This window comes from Stegodyphus dumicola, chromosome 5 (genome assembly GCF_044657685.1).
Source record: "Stegodyphus dumicola isolate Sdum_Otavi_A_Nest chromosome 5, ASM4465768v1".
Lineage (NCBI taxonomy): Eukaryota > Metazoa > Arthropoda > Arachnida > Araneae > Eresidae > Stegodyphus > Stegodyphus dumicola.
Window position 1 is genome coordinate 39,207,989 of NC_140772.1, and position 21,143 is coordinate 39,229,131.

General features: G+C 33.7%; 1 protein-coding gene across 1 annotated transcript in view; it reads left to right on the forward strand.

Moving 5' to 3' along the window:
• Nucleotides 1-21,143, forward strand: part of LOC118182583 (uncharacterized) — a 127,611-nt gene that overhangs the window by 63,416 nt on the left and 43,052 nt on the right. Inside the window, exon 2 of the mRNA XM_035351959.2 lies at nt 7,268-7,323. Within this exon, the coding sequence (XP_035207850.1) occupies nt 7,287-7,323 (37 nt within the window). The 5' untranslated portion in view covers nt 7,268-7,286. The remainder of the gene's footprint in view (nt 1-7,267; nt 7,324-21,143) is intronic.

The window sequence follows — 21,143 nt, forward strand, 5'->3', positions numbered from 1 at the left end:
TTTATAATGGGCATCATTAAGAAAACGCTGTACAGAAACAAGATCAGACACTTGTCTTTCTTCTTGTAAGGCTCAAGAATGGCTCGTGGAAGCCACAGAGGTACTCTGAAATTTATTGCGACTTCGGCATAGAAATTTTCAAGATGATAAGAGAAGTTTTAAAGGCACAGTTCCACAAACAACATTCGTTTTCATTCAGTATTTGATTGCCACCATCTATGCTGTTGTGAATAGAATATAACTTACGGAACTTGCATAGTCAAGGAACTATACTAGAATACAAATTGAATGCATATTGTCTTCGAACCATCGTAGTAGAAATCGAACCGTCTATAATTTTTGATCGTTTTAGGTCTTCCGATAACTTAAGGAAAAATTTACATTTCTTCTTGTTATTTAAATTAACTTTTATTTTAATGATGTGCTGAATACTGATTGTCTGCAAGAGTGGCACAGAGAATGTATTATAGATCCTGATGAATATACAGCATGCTTATTGTTGAAACCCAAATGGAGTTTGGTGGATTATTGAATAATGTTTATCTGCAAGAATGATGCAAAGAATACGACAAACGATCACAGAAAGTGTACAGCTTTGTGGATGTTTTCCTTTTAATTTTTGCGATTCGTCGCATAATATTTTTGTTGAAGAGTGCCACAGAAAATAGTATAATATATTAAATAAAATGTACAGCATTCTTGCTACTGAAATTATCATTGATTTTAATGAATAGTGTTTGACAGCAAGAATGCCACAAATATGAAAAGAGATCATAGAATGTCTACAGCATTCTGTCTGTTAATGTTGATTTTAATGATTTATTGAACAATGCTTGCATGGAAGAATATTAGAGGTAATATAAGACTACAGAGAATAGGGCAAAGTGTCTGTAGCATTCTAGCTGTTGAAATTAACATCGATCTTAATGATTTATTAAACAATGTTTGTCTGCAGGAGTACCACGGAAAGTATGACAACAGATCACAGAGAGTGTGCAGCAAGCCACATGACCTTGATCCTCGGCGTAACATATTTTTATATTTCATTCGTGGCAACCCTCCAGCGGGTCTGATTATCATCTGGACTCGCGCCACCAACTAAATTGTGACAACCGATGACCAAACGACCTCCGGAAATGAGCGCAAAATAAAGGAATTGCAACAAAAGTGCCGAATCATGCTGCCTCGGCTCCAATTACTCGCAAGGCGCCCGAGCGGGGGTGGACGTTCTATTAATTTCCATTTCATCGTCGAGGTACAAATTGCTTTTTGGTTCTCGGGGTGGAGAGGGGAGGGTAGCAACGGTGGCCGGGAGCGTCGTTAACGCCTTTCCCGTGATTGGCCGGGTTAGAAATTGTCCACTTCCGGACATTAGGGGCGAATTAAGGACGGTTTGTCCTTCCGTTAGGACGGATAAGCATCTTTCATTTCCTCATAAAGCTGTGGCAGCGACGGCTTCAGTAGCTGAGAGTGAAAAGAGAACAAAAGAAAAAAAGAAAAACAATATTCCATCGGAACATCCATCTGTTCTCTGCCGTGTAAATAACATTAGGAACGCTCGACCTCCGTTACGGTATGCCTCCAGTTGTGTTTGATCTTAACGCAACTACTGTCTTTTTTCTGTTTGAATTTTACACATGAGGCAGTGGCAACGGTATCTCAATAACAAACATAAAGGTTAAATTCCTAATTAAATAACCTGGAACGATGATTGCAAGTAAATTATCGCAATGTCTGAACAGGTATCTGGCATGCCACTGGGAAGTTCTCGCGTATTCACCCCCGCCCACACAAACACATACATCCCTTTGAATTACAGTTAACCTTCCGGCCAAAAAAATATCGTCACACATATGCTGTCTTAAATTATTAGATGGGAATACTCATGTCGTTTTATCACGACTAAATAAATAGATCTGACGAAGTCATATATATACAGACTGGCAGTCTTGGCTTAACTCACTCTGTGCTCAGAAGATTAAACTTCATCTGTCGTTTCCAAAAGTTTGAGAATTTTCAGTTTTGGAAGTTATAATTATTGTTTATTATTAAATTCTTACTAATTTCTTACAATATACAATACAGATTAAATTTCATATGAAATTTTAGATATTTGAAGTATAAATTTTACAACCAAATGTAGAGATTTGAATAATATATATATTCAGTGTTCCTACAGTTAATTTTTTTAATTAGAAAAAAAATTAAAAAATTAAATAAAATAAAAATGTATAAAATTTTTACGAATATTTAAATATTAAAAAATACAAAATGCAAATATTTCGCTTTTTTCTCCCTCCCCCCTCCCAAGAAAAGAGCTAAAAATTGCTGTTTACTGTTGCCATTTCGTAAAATTAAATTTTTAAATAAGAATAAAAATCAAACTCAGAAAGATTTAACTTATCAGCTTGCACGATTTCAGCTCAGTAGCTTTATTTATGTTTATTCAACATACATTTTTGGTCCTTGCAATTGTTTTTTAAAATTAAATTGCATTTAAATATTTTACGTTTTTATTCACTATTTTCTAACTTTTTGACCTACGATTTTTCTCTTTTTGAAATATCTGAAATTTTAAAAATACTTTTATAGAATTATATACATATAAACAAAAACTGAGAAATTTCAAATTAAGATAATATACATAGTTAAAGTCGCGCAATATGCCACAAAATTAATTGAATAATTGAAAAATAATAACTGAATCAAAATTATGTCATGAAAGGCGGGGGGGAATTTCTAATACGAAGTACTCAAATCAAAATAATGGAAAAACAATTCAAAACTGAAACAAAAACTAAACAAAACAATAAAATTTAATAAGATTATATAAAATTGTTGAAAATTCCTTGGTCTTTTTCAAGGAGCAACGGAAGAATTTTCAACAAAGCCACGTGTTTTAATTACATCTAGATGATTGTAAATTTTGAAACATTTCAAAATTAAAAAAATTCATACATGTGTACGTATAGACGCCACGAAAAAAAAAATCCCTTTTAAATGCGTTTTAAATCTTTTTTACAATCGGTTTTGGGAAAAAGAGTCCTTTATTCTGTCCATCCGTACAGATATCACGCAAAAACATGGTTCAAATAGATTCGGAGAGCGGTCAAAATGGATATCTTCTTCCAAATATTATACCCGAAATTTTTTGCTTTTACAATATTTCTTTTACTTCGTACAAAAAAGTAAAAGAAGTGTAAGCACTTATATAATATATTTTATATAATAAGTGTACATTTAAATCTGAAGTTGCTTTTTTTCTTTCATCTGTTTTCTTCGTATTTACATTTTTATTTTACGAGTATTTTTATATTTTGATTAAATGGATGTTTTCGTTAATGAATGAATGAAACCCAATAAATCGTATTACAGTTAGTTACAAGTTGTACTGAAATATCGTTTGCTCTTTTTGTTCTTTAATATTGAAAAATTTTTGCCGTAGTTTTATTCGCTTTATTCAACGTTTCACTGCATTGTTTACTCACAATCATACTATCACCTTGCGTTTTTTTTTTTCCACATTTATTTAATTTGCTATCCTCTCGTGATGTTTTCGTCAGCAGATTCATTTTATACTTTCTCTTTACGCTTTGACTGATAACACGGACGCAATCTACATTCAACAAAACATTACGCAGACAAAAACTTCGTGGACCAGAAATTCATGATGAATAAAGATATTCATTCATACGTCCACTTAAGAATGATATTCGATTGTAAGCGTTGGGAAGCCAGTTCATGTATTATAAAAGTATTTTGCATAAAAAACATCTTACTCGTAGATACAGCATACATGCTAATACACTTGTAAAATCTGCCTGTGATAAAGAGATCTAAATTCTATGTTTACTGCAAATTTATTTGAGAACACTGGATTTATTAGAAAACGTATCGTCTGCCGGAGAATATAATTCCATTATTTCTTCTAAGTGGTATTTTGAAAACTGCGTCATGAAATGTGAATATTATCAAGTGCACCAGGAAATACTTAGGTGATAACAGGAAGGAATTCCGTTCTCGACATGTTTAAAGAATCTGAAAGTGGCAGTAACCAGGGCGTAACTAGAACTCTTATATCCCTAAATCCACCCACTGGCTACTAACGAAAAAAGAAAATTCTGGACTTTCAATATACACCATGATTTGCAACACACTAAGAAAGGAGGTAAAAAGTGAAGACTATTTCCGTATAATGATGATTTTAGTTAGGTTTTAGATAATTTTTTAGTATTGTGAACACATGCTTGCTGAATTCCAAGGCAAGACAAAAGCAGAAATAAACTGAAAAGTGTGTATTTGGCCTCGCTTTTGTTTTGTCTATTTTTAAAATCAAGAAAGTTTAAGAAGAGGGGAAAGTCGGGGCATCGCTTCTGGTCTGAAATATATTATCAGTTTAGTTTGTCTTAAACAAACTCTGCCTTTGAATCGTTCAGTGCTAGTTGGATGCGCCTACCAGTTGAACCACAGCAGCAAACACAGAAGCAATGCAATAATTTTTTATCTCACTGGGGATTTGTATTCGCAATAAAATTTTTTAAAAGAAGGTGCAAGATAGCAAAAAATAAAATCCGAAAGCTTTCAGATTTTACATTACGCCCAAAGGGACTTTTTTTTTAACGTTTTTTGTGTTACCTTTATTTATTAAATATCATGTTCTTCGCCCTTAAACCATAAAATTCAATTCAGCAGCAATATCGCAAAATAATTTTAAAATGAGCATAAACTAATTTGAATTAATGCTTCGATATCTAATAAATTATCTTTACATAGCGCTTTATAAAATTTTTCTCAGACAAAATTAATTAAATTCATAAAAGGGTACTTTTCCGTTTTGCCGGCGCAGGCGATAAAGTCGCCAATAATGGTACAACCGATGCCAAACGGAATATCCTCGCTGGTAACCTTTTACGCCTCATTTTCAAAACAAGTCGCAGTCATTTCTTATCAGATTGAGTGTTTCTTTCAATACTGGCATACAGTTACGCATAATTTTTACCAGATAGTTTAATTTTATGCCTCAAGGCCATTCGCAATAATTAAGTCAATTAGGATATAATCACACCGTTCACCTGAAGGCGAAAATATAGAAAAGGCAAAGTCAAGGGTTAAATTCATCCATTCTAATGAGAATGCCCTAGCGAAGTAAAGCACTGCGGTTTTACATAACTGCTGCGTAAGCTATTCGTACGAATTGAAATAATTCTTGCAGTTAAACTTGTATTCCAAATTGAGATTTAACTTGAAATTAATGCAGATAATTACTGAGAGAATTAGATTTTTGTAGCGTAGTTTACATGAGATGAGATTACTTAAGGTCACGTGATATGAATCGGCGAATCAGGATGTTGAATCCTGAAAGCATAGTAAATTCTTGGATTAATGTCATTTTACAAATTTATTGTCTTTATTTATTGGTTTTTTACAAAATTTTAAACGATATTGAAATGTTTATGCCTTCAAAATAAAAAATTCTTAGAACTAACATTTTTTAATATTTTTATGTGTATACTGTATGTTGTCGCCAATGCAGTCTGCTTGGCGAGATTTGCGCCGGCGAAACGGAAAAGTACCCATAAAAGTTTTAAACATTAAATTATCTTGGGATTACGCTTTTTAGTGTCTACCCCGTCAAAACATTTTAAATTAAAAAAATCAAATGTGAAACGCATAGCGCCTTCTAATGTCAGTCTTTTTTTCTCTCTGTCCAAAGACAAAATTTCTCATATTTGTGAATTTTTAAACATAAAATTATATTGACATTCTGCTTCCTAGTTTAAGAAGTTTTCTCCTTCAAAACTAGTTAAATTCTTAGATTTTTAAACATCTTCTTCGACGCTAGGTTTTAGGACATCTAAATTATTTCCTCTGTCGGCTCAAACGAGCGAATAGAATATCGTTCACGAAGGCAGGTAATAGTTTCTTCTCTCTGCAGCCGATAGTATATGAGACAAGTGCTATAGAGGCCTGCCGCGGGGCTCACACCTGCCCTGATGTCTGGGGCCAAAGGACTGCCCTTCCGACGCCTGGGGGTTGAAACTTCATTGTCTTCTGGTTGTTCATCAAACCAATTAGAAACGAAAATCCGTCTGCAGGTGTTTGCCTTCAATAAATTCTCCAATTAGATGGCAGCCATGATGAGAATAGCGATGCATTGATCGATTCATTTCTGTCATGATTCTCCCTCGATAGTGATTTGGGATGGCATCTTATTCTTTGAGAGATTGAATTCGGTCTTAAAAAAGGAAAGCATGAGCCAGTACACGGAATTTCAGACAAATCATGACCAGAATTTATTTATATTTTAAATGAATAGTTATATAAATGCAATCGAACTTCTGGTTGCATCGAGCACAAAAAACCAACGAGAGCCAGTTATAATGGGAACCAAGAAAGCCTCGAGAATTTTATTTCTATAGCCATTACTAACTTCTGCCTCTTAATTAATATCTCGAAGAGGATCTTGAGTTTTCTGTCCTAACAAAGTACAAATTGACTTTGAGTTTTGTTAGATTAAGGCAAGCACAGTACGGCTATCGACCTACAGACAGGAATGCTTTGAGGAAGACTTTCTGAGGGAAACTGGGTCGGATTTATGGGAAAAGTGGGGGAAAGTACTAAAACATCAATATAAACAGCTCCTTCACCGGGATTTCAATCCGAATCGCACTACCAGTTATTCGAGGGTCTTATCCGCTTGACATTGATGGGCTTAATAGAAATTGCTACCGCTTGTTTCCTGTAGAAATATCTGTTTACTGCTTGTGCTCAAGCGACCAATGAAAAAGGCTCAGAGCTCGATCTTGAATAATGAAGCTTTTATTAAATTTATTTATGTCGTTAATTTATGATGAGTAATATCACAAGATATTTTATGATGGAATAATTTCTTTTTTCTTTTCTTACCATTTGGGAATTTTTTAAAGTCTCATTTAAACTATTTATTTTAACATCTCATTTAAACTATTTACATTAATAACAGATAATGTTAAATTATAATTTGGATTAATGACAGCTGTTGCAAAATTTTAAGAAGTCCAAATACAATGACATTTTTAAACGATCAATTTGCATTCGGCAATGCACTTTCCTAATATGGAAGATGAAATAAAGATGTTATTCATTGCCATATTGGGAACAGCAATTGTTTATATTGGAGACAATTTTATGCAAAATAATAACACCTCTTCGAGGAGCTGATATTTAATATTTCTTTTTATTTTGGTATTATATTTTGCATGACTAATGTATTATTCGTTTCTTACAGATCTTGCTGCTGATTTCCGATGAAATTCGACTATTTCAGATCCATGGAACATTCAGGTAAATATCATTCTTAATATCCTCATTCATTATCAGCCTTTCAATTCTAAACTGCGCGCTAAAATGTTGTCACTAATTTCTAGGAAAAAGCAGTAACTTTGTTAATGCGAAATAAAAAAGAAATCGTTTGCATCCGCGTTAAGATTCCGGATGAGAAACAGCTGCCATTTTTTTTTTTTTTTTTTTATTTGACAATTAAATGAAAAGTTCTTCCTCCATCTGTTGCGAGATTCTTTTTCTATTTTTTTTCTCCCTTTGCAGCTCTTTAATTTTATCATTTGTACTTCAGTAAGTATATCATAAGTATATGTATTCACTAAGTTAACACAGTATCATTTATCATGAAAAAATAGAGTATCGTTAGAGGATGATAGATTGTATTTCTAATTACAAGTTGCAAAATTCGTGGAATACCAGATTGTAAGTAATTTATTATGAAATTAATTAAATTTTTTAAAAAAATTAGTTGGTTTTGATCAAACAGTTTATCAAAATGTTTACAATTTTTAATTACTCGAAAAAGAATTGTATAGTATTATGAAGGTAATTTCTGAAGAGATGGAATTCCTTTTCTGAAGAAAAGGACTTCCATTTTCTAATCCTTTAAAATTATGCTTTTAATGTCTATAAATATATATGTGTTTTCAGCCAAGTGTATTTGAGGGGAAGCTATATTAGTCCTTGCCTGGCAAAATATTTTAAAAAGAATTAAAAACAGAAGATTTAAAGAAGGTTTAAGCAGATTTAAAAAAAGAATTAATTATTTGATGTGGTGGCCCATCAGCAGCCGAGCGGTAAAAGCCACTGAACACTGGTAGTTGGGCCCGGAGCTCGAGTCTTGGAGAACAACGGGCGGACTGCATGCGTGATTTCCTCCATGTGTAACGTGGATACGAGCCAAGTTTCCCTTAAAAGGACTTCCACAAGGCATCCTTCCCTTTCCGTACAGTGCCGAATCACGTTAAAAAAAAAAAAAAAAAGAGATATCTCTTAAATAACGTTAGTAATTAAATAAGTAACTTTTTTCTATACAAGAAATAATTAACTTTACGTACGTAGTTTTAGAATTAGTGTAATAATTACTGTTAAATATTTTTTTTTTTTTCTTTCTTTCTTTCTTTCTTTTTTTTTTTTTTTTTTTTCTTTTTATCTTTCTCAATGATTTAGCAAATTCAGTTACTTAAATGAAATTAATGTATGTAGATTTAGAATTAGTGTAATAATTAGTGTCCAATAATTTCCAGTTTTTTACCTCGATGATTTAGTTAATTCAATTATTTGAATGCAATTAACTTTATGTAAATACATTTAGAATTAGTGTAATAATTACTGTTCCATAACTTTTTTTAACCTATCTCAATGAATTAGCAAATTCAATTACTTAAATGCAATACAACAATTTCTATCCCTAAAAAGATATATATGCTCAGCTATGTCCCTATAGTGTACTAAATTAAACACTGTGTGTGTATGTAAATTATACAAAGGTTTAATACATAATTTTTGTACAGGAAGCGTTGAGAAATATTAGCATAATCATATGCTCCTTAAATTTATTTCGAGTACATTACCATGTTTCTGCCATAGCACGTTTCTCCCTGTAAAGCGGACATATATTAATGAAAAATTATTTTAATAGCCTAGTTCAGTGTATTAGTATTTACATCCTCCAGAAACAAATTATCTGAAATGGAAACAAGAGGGATTTTAATCTGAAAATTTCAAGTTTCGTTAGGATATACTAAAAAATAATATAGCATTACAATTTTAGAAAAAAAAATAAAAATTAAAAACATTTAAAAAAACATCTTCCAAATATTTCGCTACTTCTCTAAAATGGAAGTCATAGCTACTGGTCCGAATCAAACAACTAAATCTTTGCTGTTGCATTAAACTTAAATCAAAAGAATTTGAATCCGATTTTTTTTCTGCATTTCTTTTTTGAAAATAAAATGATATAAGGAAAAAAAAATGAAACATTTAACAAGCATTAGACAAAATAGTTTTCTAAATAAGTATCTTGACAGTCTACTCAGTAGCGCAGCTCTTTAATATCAAAGTCAAAGGAAAGATCTTATTCTTTGTCGACTGGCAAGAAAAGTCTATTGTTAGACGCGACTTTATGGAAAGCAAAAAGCCGCTGTATATAAATACTAAAACTTCTTAAAGATATACTTTAAAAAAGTAATAAAATACCTAAAAGTACATAATAACAGCGTGAGACTATGTATATAAAAAGTACTAAAATGCTTAAAAATATTTTAAAATATTTAAAACAAGTAAAAGTTTCTATTAACTGTGTCAGTTGTATTTAGTATGTATATCTCCGAAAATTGCATCCTAAATCATCATTCCCGCTGTTTTCATTTTCAAAATGATTTCGTTAAGAGTACAATGTCACTATTTCGGATATGGGGGGGAGGACTCGGACCCCTTTCCTCTTTCTGCTATCCCATCACCTTAAAGTGTTCAAAGATGTCACATAGAAAGGATGCTACAATTTTTTCTTCTGTCGTAATTTTCCGCTCATCCTCCCCCAATCAGTGCCCAAAACCAGCCTTGTCCACCTAATTTCACTTAAAAATGGTTGATCGCGGAGTGCGATATGAGTGCTGCCATCCTCACCCCCGCTTTCAAATGACGTCACGCTGGACTGGTTAACTCTCTCTTGAAGGAGGGAATACATTTTTTATTTTTATCTTCTTAATTTTCTTTTTCCTTTCTTTTGCTCGAAAAAAGAGGAGTCCTTGGCTTGGGTCGTTGTCGGCGGAAGTACTTTTGGGCCAAAAATGACGATTCGGTGGATGCATGAGTGCCGCCGCAGACGATGGTTTGGGAAAAAGACGATCGGAAACGCGCCTTTCCTCCCCGATTAGGCACACTCTCCTGCGCACGGCGGTCACCCCCCTCTGATCGACAGGAATGCTACAAGCTTCACTTTCTGTTGCTGACGATGATTTCTATACCCTCCTTCGAACAGCCCGAGGGCTCTTGGAAGAAATGTTCCCTTTATATGCGTATGGCCGATTGCCTGGGGCTTACCTGCGCGTGCCCAGTGCGTGCAGGGAAAACGCAACGAAAGACGCGTCAAACACTCCTTCGAGCACTCGGAAGATGTCAAAAATGTCTTTTCTTTTCTAAAACCCAATGATCTCATCCTTTCAAAACCCGTGATAATACCCCTTTCCTGGTGTTATACGAGGGACATTTTTGTGATTTCTGTAATCATCTTGTCTTTAGTCGAAAATATCTAAACCATTTTTTACTGTAGAGAAATCTTTAGAATAATTGTTAGCTTTAAGACAACTCCTTACTGTAAATGACTACAACTGTAATTCTTTATATTTGCTTTAAATTGTTGCTATAATAATTAAAGAAAGAGTTATCGTTCGTCTTTTTTTTTTTTATATATATTACATTACTTTCAAAGTATATCCTTTTTATATATTCCATATATTACATATATCCATATATTAGATTTTATATATTACATATATCGTTTTTATATATTCCATATATTACATATATCCTTTTTATATATTTCATATATTACATATATCCATATATTACATTTTATATATTACATATATCCTTTTTATATATTCCATTACTTATCCATTTATTATCCCAAAGCGGCAATTTGCCCAGAAGAGCTATTCATTTCGTTTTGGCATTTTGCGTCGTACACCATAAAACGGCATTTCACTTTTTAAATTGTTGCCACTAAATATTACAGTCCTGCATTATATTTAAAGAAATTAAATAATGAAGAATCTGCATGAATGTATGTATGTTTCTCGTTTGAACTGCATTTTGAAATATATGTGTATACTGCATAGTTCTTAGAATGTTTGAGAAATTTTTTAAATCGTTATCAATAAATTCCTTTTTGAATTACACCTGCATAGTTAGTTCACAATTACAATTTCTTTAAAGCTTTTATGATTTTTCTTTTCTTTTTTTTTAACTTTTTGAGATTTTGATGGTAAACTTTTTTTTTGTAATACTAGGTATAACTTGAAAGAAAATTTTCTGTATGTTTTTTCGGGGGAAAGGGGATTTTAACTTAGAAAAACTACTTAATTAATAAACTCATAATTTTTTACTGATGTTATTGAGTCATTAGATTACATCGATATCAGGAAACTAGAGAAAACCGCAGTGCTTTCGCTGGGAGTCGAACTCCGGACCTCCCAAATACACGTCGAACATGCTTCCAATTATGCCACGAAAGGCATGCAGATTCAGAAATGTAATTTCTAGACTGTCATTCACAAACTACAAAAATAAAACTTAAACATATTACATTGTCACTCACAAACTATAAAGATAAAGTTAAAATACACATTTTAATCAAATTTACTTTTCATTTCGGTGGCTTCCACGTCAAGAAATTTAAGAGAAAATCGGGAAAACTCAAATATATATGTTTTTAATTGTAACAATATAACATTTTTTTTTTTTTTTTTCTGAAATTGGTTTAGAAGTCAAATCCGTTGAAGTTGTTATTGAAATAAGAAAATTATCGCTCAAAATTCGGAAAAAAACTAGTTAAAAAAATACTAATAATTGTTCGATGTCAGCAAGTCTAGCAGGAAACATTAATAGTAGTCCCTAACGATGTGGGTGGGTTTGCTCCTCTTGACACGTCAATTAAGGGGGCTCATACACCTTAAACCCCTTATGATCTTTGAATATGTGACTGTTGCAAGACTTGGGATATTTTATTTATTTTAAAAGCAATTACTTACAACCTTTTACAGCGGACTACATAATATAGCTGCTTTAGAAACTAGTAACCAAAACGTGTGTGTTGCCACAAATATTTTTGTAATTTAATCCGCTTTGTGACAAAAGTTTTCATCAAGTTTCCACCTTGCGCGCATGATATTGTAAAAATGGCTAACGGTATACATACTTGAAATTTGATGGAATTCTTTATATGGGCACTATTTTCTTACTGAACCAAAAATTTGATGAATATTTTAGTATTAAAAAAATTTATGGGCGAAACCATTACAGATTTTTTAATAAAATACATTTTCTAAACTCAACTCCAAATAAAATAAAAATTTAACATGAAATGCTTAGAATTTTAGGTTCACAGTAGTTTCCAAATGTTATAAAAGCTATATATTAAATATGGAATTAAACTATGCAACAGAATGTTTTAAACTATGCGCGCAAGGTGGAAACTTGACGGAAAATGTTGTCACAAAGCGGATTAAATTATAAAAATATTTGTGGCAACACAAACTTTCTGATAACAATTTCAGAAAGCAGTTATATTATGTAGTCAGCTGTAAAAAGTTGGAAGTAATTGTTTTTAAAATAAATAAGTTATCCCAATCATTGCAACAGTCACATATTCGAAGATCTTATGGGTTTTAAGGTGTATGAGTCCCCTTAATCTACGGTTAGTAACAATAGCTACCTTTTCAGTACTATAAATTTTATTATTTATAATTTTTCGTTTTAAAATAATATTTCTGTACAATTTTTTAAAATGTTTTTACTTCAGTAGAAACCTAAATAACTTATACTTAAAATACTGGCTCAAATTTATTCCAATAATTCATCGCACTAATCAAGTTTATGTTCCTTGGAGATGATATATAAAAAAAAACTTTTCTAATAATAAATTATATAAGTTTAAATTCGAAGAAACCGAAAACACACGCACCATTCTTCTGCCCCGGGTTCGCAGAGATTGAATTAATTTAGGAGCAATAGGACTTTTACTTTTTTTCTTGCGCAAGATGACAATTCCCTCGACATTGTGCTTGATGAAGATGTCCATCCGCGCAAGTGGGCATGAAGAGCGAACGAAAGGCAAGGGTGCACGAATCCTTTTCCGCGGGGTTCGGGAAAGAGAGTTCTTGGAACGTGTCGGTGGGAAACGGGTGTCGCATCCGGTGCGAATCCCTCGAGTGGATCGAAGCGCAAGACGATCGGCCTTCTTCGCCAGCCGACCACAGCTCCGCCCCCGCTTCTTCTCTCTCCTGTCACTCTTTCTTTCTCTCCTTCTTCTCTAATTTTGGAAATGTTGCCACGACTCAATCGCCGAACCCAAATGTAGCAATGAATTATAAATGGCTGAAATGGAATCCATATAGAGAGCAAAGTAGACAAGCAGTCTTACAAACGAAATTCCAGTTTTCTGGAGAAAAATTTGTCAAAAAAGCTAGGAGATTGGTTCAAAAGAATGCCGCGTAATCCTCATGTCAGTTAATGTTCGCCATGATAGAAACTTTCATAAAGCTGCTACGGCATAAAGGTGCCGACATATTTACGGAGATAATTTTTATTATAACAAAGCAAACTCATTTGAAGTTCTAATACCATGATTAAAATTCATCATTAACCATGATGAATTTTGCCATCGACTTTTAACTTATTTTCTGATAAGCTATCAAGTTCGAATTTTGTACATACACTGTTGGTCGATAACGATGCAATGTGGTAAAGCGATTTTTCAAAATTCGATTTAGAATTATTACATAATTTTATGTCGAAAATAAATAAAAAGAATAAAATAAAATTTAAAAAATGCATGGGGAGCCTATGATGAATTAAAAAAGATATCGGCTTATACAATTGACAATGAAATTAAATTAGTAGAAAATGTTAAAAGATAACAGTTCATACATTTGACAGTGCGTGGAGTTCTTCAGAAATTTGCGTGGAGTAGTTTTCTAAAATTTCAAAAAACACTGATCATATCTAGAAATCAAGACCTTATGCATTTGATTTTAGAGAATTCTATCTACTAACACAGCCTAGGTACTTATTAAATAGATCAAGGTTACCAAAACCAATAAATTAATATGGTCACAACAGCATTCTCAGTTTGGCACAATCTTCTATCATTTCACAAAATCTGGCATCGGAAACTGGAACTTTTAAGCAACAGACTTCGTTGTTCCTTTAATTTTACCGCTGCGATGGCAACAGGCGTAAATATAGATGAGATGATAGATGGAAGGACTGCAGGAACTAAATCTTCACAGATGGGAGGAAAGTGCGTAGTTGATGAATTTTATGTGTCTTAACGGAAGATATTTTTCAAAGCAAGAGTTGCGAATTTGGAAAATGCTACTGCTTTAAAATCTAGGCGGGAGTTATTAATTAATGTGAATGCTAAGCTAATAAAATATTCAAATTGAAAAACATCTGAAAGAATATACAGGAAAAGTGTATTAAGTTATATCAAAGAAACCTACGCAATGGTTTAATTTTCTCCGCTAAGTATTGTAATGTATTTTGCAGTAATTTACAAAACAGACAATCTTCTTAGTAGAACATAAATTTTATTTCTAGTTCTCGGTGATAGACAAATTTTATACAATTCTTAAGTGGCAAAATTTTCATACTACTGCTAGCTGTTAAAATCTTCAGAATCCTCTTTTTAAAACAATATCTCACGTTGCTGAGTAATGGTTTAATACAAATATGGAGTTGCCACTTCAACAATAATTATATTTATTTATTAAATAACAAGATATTACAGTATGCATAAAATCGGAAATTTGAAGCAGACGGCATTCTTATTTACTACTTTGCCAATTTTATAAAAGTATACGATGCTCATGGTATTTAAACGCAAAAGAATTGAGATTTCAATCAAAGACAGGTTAACGATTATCGTTACTATTATTATTGTTTTCACGAAAATATTGAGCTAACAAGTATATTATAAACTGAAGCTTGTAGTTGAGAAAAATCAAACAGATATTGCACTTGTTTTCGATACGTTATATATATATATATATTATTTACTAAAGAAATGTTGATTATATTATCTCCTAAGATTAATTTATAATTAATATTTCTTTAGTAAATAAATTATTATTAACTTACTTTGCAGCTATTGCGCAAGTAGTAGAATAACTTGATTTCGCACTAAGTGAATTTAAGATCTTACAACAAATTATATATATATATATTATTTTCAAGTATTTGATATATATATATATAATCTTAAAATTCACTTAGTTCGAAAACAAGTTATTCTAATACTTGCGCATCCGCTGCAAAGTAAGATAATAATAATTTATTTACTAAAGAAATATTGATTATATTATCTCCTAATATTAATTTTGGAGTGAACCCAGAGGTAGGAAGTTTAATTCCGAAAATTGTTTTAAAGTAACTTGAATGTAAATTGTTAAAAATGTAAAAATGTTTTACTGGGACTTGAATTAAATCATGAATAACAAAATTTCAAACTTTGAAAAAGAAATTAAATTAAAAGCAAGTAATTATTGCTATTGATCGGAAATTAGCTGACTTTTCAAGGAGAACAAACCAACTCTCGTTCAATGAACAATAATTAATTATTACGAAGGTGTTTCGTCTTTTACTCAAGTATAAGGTGATGCCAAACTGGCAAATTAAGTTAGGCCAAATAGTTCCGTGAAGTGAAGGTATTTAGTACCAAAGTAGAGTACCAAAGAGCTCATTCTGAATTAAGCATTTTCGCTAATACAAATTTTGAGTGAAAAGCAATTTATGTAGTACAACTGATAAAATACTTAGCAATAATTACTTGCTTTTAATTTAATTTCTTTTCCAAAGTTTGAAAATTTGTTAGTCATGATTTAATTCAAGTCCCAGTAAAACATTTTTAACAATTTATATTCAAGTTACTTTAAAACTATTTTCGGAATGAAACTTCCTACCTCTGGGTTCAGTCTAAAATTAATATTAGGAGATAATATAATCAATATTTCTTTAGTAAATAAACTTATATATATATATATGTATTATTTTCAAGTATTTGATATATGTATAAGATAAAATATAGGTAAATCAAAATTATAATTTAATTATGATTTAAACTAGCAATAGCCTCTTTATTCCCCAACTTTATTCTAAAAATAGTTATAAATTTTCTAGACTGAGTCATTTCTAGATCAGACTATGTCACGTGGCTTGCGTAACGTTGATGACGTAGCTAAATTCAGAATGTGAAGTCAAAATTTCGAGAACTGACACCTTTCTCTTATTAAGCGACCTAATCCAAAACCTTTTCTTGCTGAACCTCCATAATGGATTTAACTGCGCACTTTTCCTTCAGCTTTTCTCCCTTTAAGACTCTGGCCCACCAGCGGCCGAGCGGTAAAGTCGCTGAACACTGGTAGTTCGGTTCGAGGTTCGAATCCCGCGAACGGGCTGGCTGCATGGGTGTTTTCGTGGTTTTCCCCATGTGTAACGTGTATACGAGCCAGTTTCCCTTAGAAAGTCCTCCACGAAGGCATCCCTCCCCTTAGGCAGATAGCCCTAGTGTGCTTTGCCATAATTAAATACACCAACACACACCTACACACACCCTTTAAGACTCTAGTTTGCTCGCTTGACTTCTGCCAGTTATTGTCCATTGTTCTAAAAATATAATCTGTATAAAATTGTGGGGTGCATAGCGCACCCGCAATGATGATGTGAAATAAAAAACGAATATGTGTCCTCAGAATTCATTATCCAGGAATAAAATTATGTGTGGAATTTACAGCTACGTCTTGTTTCTAATGTCAAACTACGCTATAATGCCTCTCCATACTATTATAAGGCACAGAGCGACCGCCAGTCCGTTACAGCTTTCTCCAAGTCATCCCATCCCATTACATATATATATATATATATATATATATGTTACGGTGAAACACCGAAATATGGAGAATGTCGATTTTCACCGGTGAATGTCAACATTCACATAGTCGCTTGGTGTATGTCCGAAATATTTTCCAAACACCCTTATTTCTGACTTACACCGGTGAATGTTGACATTCACCATGTACTAATGGGGAATGTTGAACATATGAGAATATTATATTTCCTTCTCCGTAATTCATTCGCGAAAAAACGCACTTGAGAATCAGAATAAAAACTTAAAACACACAGTACATTCAAAATGAGAAAGGAAAATAATAGAAGTTATAAACTTATCAAATTATATGATCCAAATCTTATTTATTGCAACAACTTAAACTATTATGACACTTTGAATTGCACAAGACGCCCTTGCTTTTACAACTGCATTTATTTGTGGAACACTTCCTTTTGGAATGGCAGCGTGTACATAGACTCCTCTCTTTTCGACCTACACCAGAGCATATCTGTGATTGTCGACATACACCGGTGAGGGTCCGAATGTACAAGAATGTAAAGAAATATTCGATCTTTCACCGACGTATTTAGTGAATTTTGACAATTCACCAAATACGTCGGTAAAAGATCGAATATTTGAAAAAGTCGGTGAAAGTCGACATTCTCCAATTTCGGTCTTTCACGGTAACATATATATAATTTAGTATCAAAATGAGATATCAAACATAATAATAAAGTTCTTTCTGCTTAAACTATATACACTGAAGTGACAAAAGTCATGGGATACCTTCTAATATTTTGTCGGTCCTCCTTTTGCCCGGCTAAGTGCAGCAACTCGACGTGGCATGGACTCAACAAGTCGTTGGAAGTCCCCTGCAGGAATATTGAGCCATGCTGCCTCTATAGACGTGCATAATTGTGAAAGTGTTGACGGAGCATGGTTTTGGGCACGAACTGACCTCTCGATGATGTCCCACAAATGTTCAATGGGATTCATGTCTGGCGATCTAGGTCGCCAGATCATTCGCTGGAATTGTCCAGAATGTTCTTCTAACTAATCGCGAACAATTGTGGCCCGGTGACATGGCGCATTGTCATCCATAAAAATCCCATCGTTGTTTGAGTACGTGAAGTCCATGAATGGCTGTAAGTGATCTCCAAGTAGCTGAAGGTATCCATTTCCAGTCAATGATCGGTTCAGTTGCACCAGAGGACCGAGTCCATGCCATGTAAAAACAGCCCAGACCAGCTTGAACAGTGCCTTGTTGACAACTTGGGTCCATGGCTTCGTGGGGTCTGCGCCACACTGGAACCCTACCATCTGAATCTTACCAACTGAAATCGTGACTCATCTGACCAAGCCACGGTTTTCCAGTCGTTTAGGGACCAACCGATATGCTCTCGAGCCCACGAGAGTCGCTGCAGGCGATGTCGTGCTGTCAGTAAAGGCACTCGAGTCGGTCTTCTGCTGGCATAGCCCAAGGAAGACAAATTTCGCCGCACTGTCCTATCGGACACGTCCCTCGTACGTCCCACATTGATTTCTGCGGTTATTTGACGCAGTGTTGCTTGTCTGTGAACATTGACAACTCTACGCAGACGTCGCTGGTCTCGGTCGTTAAGTGCAGGTGGTCGGCCACTGCGCTGTCCATGGTGGGATGTTATGCCTGAAATTAGATACTCTCGGCACACTCTTGACACTGTGGATCTCGGAATGTTGAATTCCCTAACGATATCCGAAATGGAATGACCCATGCGTCTAGCTCCAACTACCATTCCGCGTTCAAAGTCTGTTAATTCTGGTCGTGCGGCCATAATCACGTCAAAGCCTCTTCACATGAATAACCTGAACACAAATGAAAGCCCTGTCAAAGCACTTTGCATTTATACATTTTCTACGCGATACTGCTGCCATCTGTATATTTGCATATTGCTATCCCATGACTTTTGTCACTTCAATGTAATATAACACTTGAGCGTAAATGATTTAGTTGAAATAACCTTAAAAAATTAACTTATATTCGAACAAACTGATTTATTTTCTCCGCTTCAGTTTGGAAGTTTTGAATAGCACATGCACATCTGACCTTTAGTTTAATCTTTCGTGAGTGAAAGTGCATTATTTTTTAAACAAAAAGCTTAGTAATTAAAAAAAAAAAAAAGTGCTTGCAAGTTTTGCTTAGAAATATTCAACATTTCATGAAATAGTTGCAGTAAAATTCCGCTATAATTCCTTAATTGCAATCTATGCGATATGCAGCACCCCCCCTCCACACACACACTTTCCTTGCGTTGCGTGCCTGACATTCTAAAAAAATAAAAACGAGAAATTTTTTTTTTTCCCCTCCGAATGTAGCAATAAAAGTATCTAGCTCACGCATTACGTGCAGGAGGATCCGCAACATCCCCCGCCCCCCGTCTCAGGTGGGCATACGAGGGGAAGGGCATTTTTACGAGCGGCCGCTGTTGTGCGGGGGGAGACAGACGAAAGAGGTTTGTTCAGGTGCCGGGGTGGAATGCCGAGAAGTATTTTTCATCCCCAAGAATCTCGACGGCACCTGCGAGAACCCCAACAATGTTCGAGAAGAATGAAGGAATATTTGCATCGAATCGTTTCGTTTGTTCATTGGCTATAAAATAGTTCTTGTCGAACCTTCAGAACAGAAACATCGTAGATACGAAGTCCCGTTGTTGAAGGAGAGATTACCAACCTTCGCACCTGAAAAGGCACTGAAGAAATTGGATAAATGTCCACCACCAAAAGCTGGATCTGCGCAAGGGGCCTGATCCAGAAACGACCTTTCTCTTTGGTCTGTCTCTTTGCTAAACAAGGAAATAAAAAGATGGTCGCAGGTCGTGATTCTAAAATGGTCCCACGTTGGTCCCTTTACCGATCAGAAATAACAAGTAGTATTCCCCTCTAATTTTTCTTTTATCTGGGTCGAAATGAATTCGTGGAAAGCATTTCAAGCAAGTTTAAAATATATTATCGATATAAGGAACTACCGCATTCCACCGCAGGTGTTCTCGTACTGTAAGTGGTTAGCACGGCCAGCTGGCAGTTCGAAGATCCGTGGTTCAAATCCCGGTAAGGGCACAGCTAACTGCTCTCCTGGTTCGAAAAAAATTCTAATAGCTTGCATGTAGATTTCCTAAAGTAGGCTTTGCGCGGGGGAAGTAAAATCCCCTGTGAAACTTCAAAGGAATCAATGAAAGACCGCGCAAAGCGCACAGAGTATTAATTACAAGCTCTAGTGGAAGAAAGGTCTATTTTATTGGCAAATTTGCTCATCTAAGATAAAAAGATAAACAGATAGTCACATTTGTAAAAATGAATATATTTATAAAATATCGGGATACGTAGCCAAGCTATATGAATATTTTAAGAAACAGCTCTGTTTAAACAATTGGAGGAATGAAACCTTAATTGATTTCATTCTAAAGAGAAAATATTCGAACATTTTCGACAATAGAACAACGCTTTTTCCTTCTTCTAAAGCAAATTATACTATGAATGCGGTTTAAAGCACCAGTGCGAGCGCAAAGAGCGTTTATTTAAAGGAACTAAGGTTTTGCAAATAGGAACTTTGTTTCCTATTTGCAAAACGTTGTTTGTCTTATGTTGAAACCAAACCCAAACAAATGTTAAATTTTTATCTGTTACTAATGAAAATATGATATGCATTTTTTAGGTCTAGTAAATCTAGATAACTTTTGTGTTCTTAACTTTTAAAGTAAAAGCTCTAAAATAAAATCTTTGAATATAAACGTATTTGTGTGGCACACTCAAAATAAAATATCACAAACACTGACTATTTCCAAAGGAAAGTTTCAATAATTAGGTCAGTTATACTAAAGCAACTTTTAACTTTCCTCTTCAGTAAATTCATCTTCTGCCATCAATATGATGTTGTCGAGTTTTCTTTTTCCTTTTATGAATTTTCTTATTAAATTTATTTATGTAGGAATTTAGACTTTTCTTTTAGGTTTACTCTTGTTTTACCTTCTTAAATTTAATCCCTAAATTCTTATAAAATGGAATTTACTTAGAAATTATTCCTACTGATTTATTTTTGAATTAATATTTGTGAAGAATTTTTGCACCTTCCCTCGCGTGCTTTTATGGTGTAAGTGTTTAGAACATCCAGATGCTGTTGGAAAATTCATGATTCGAATACCAGGGTTGATTTTTCATGTTTCCCAGCTTCAAAAAC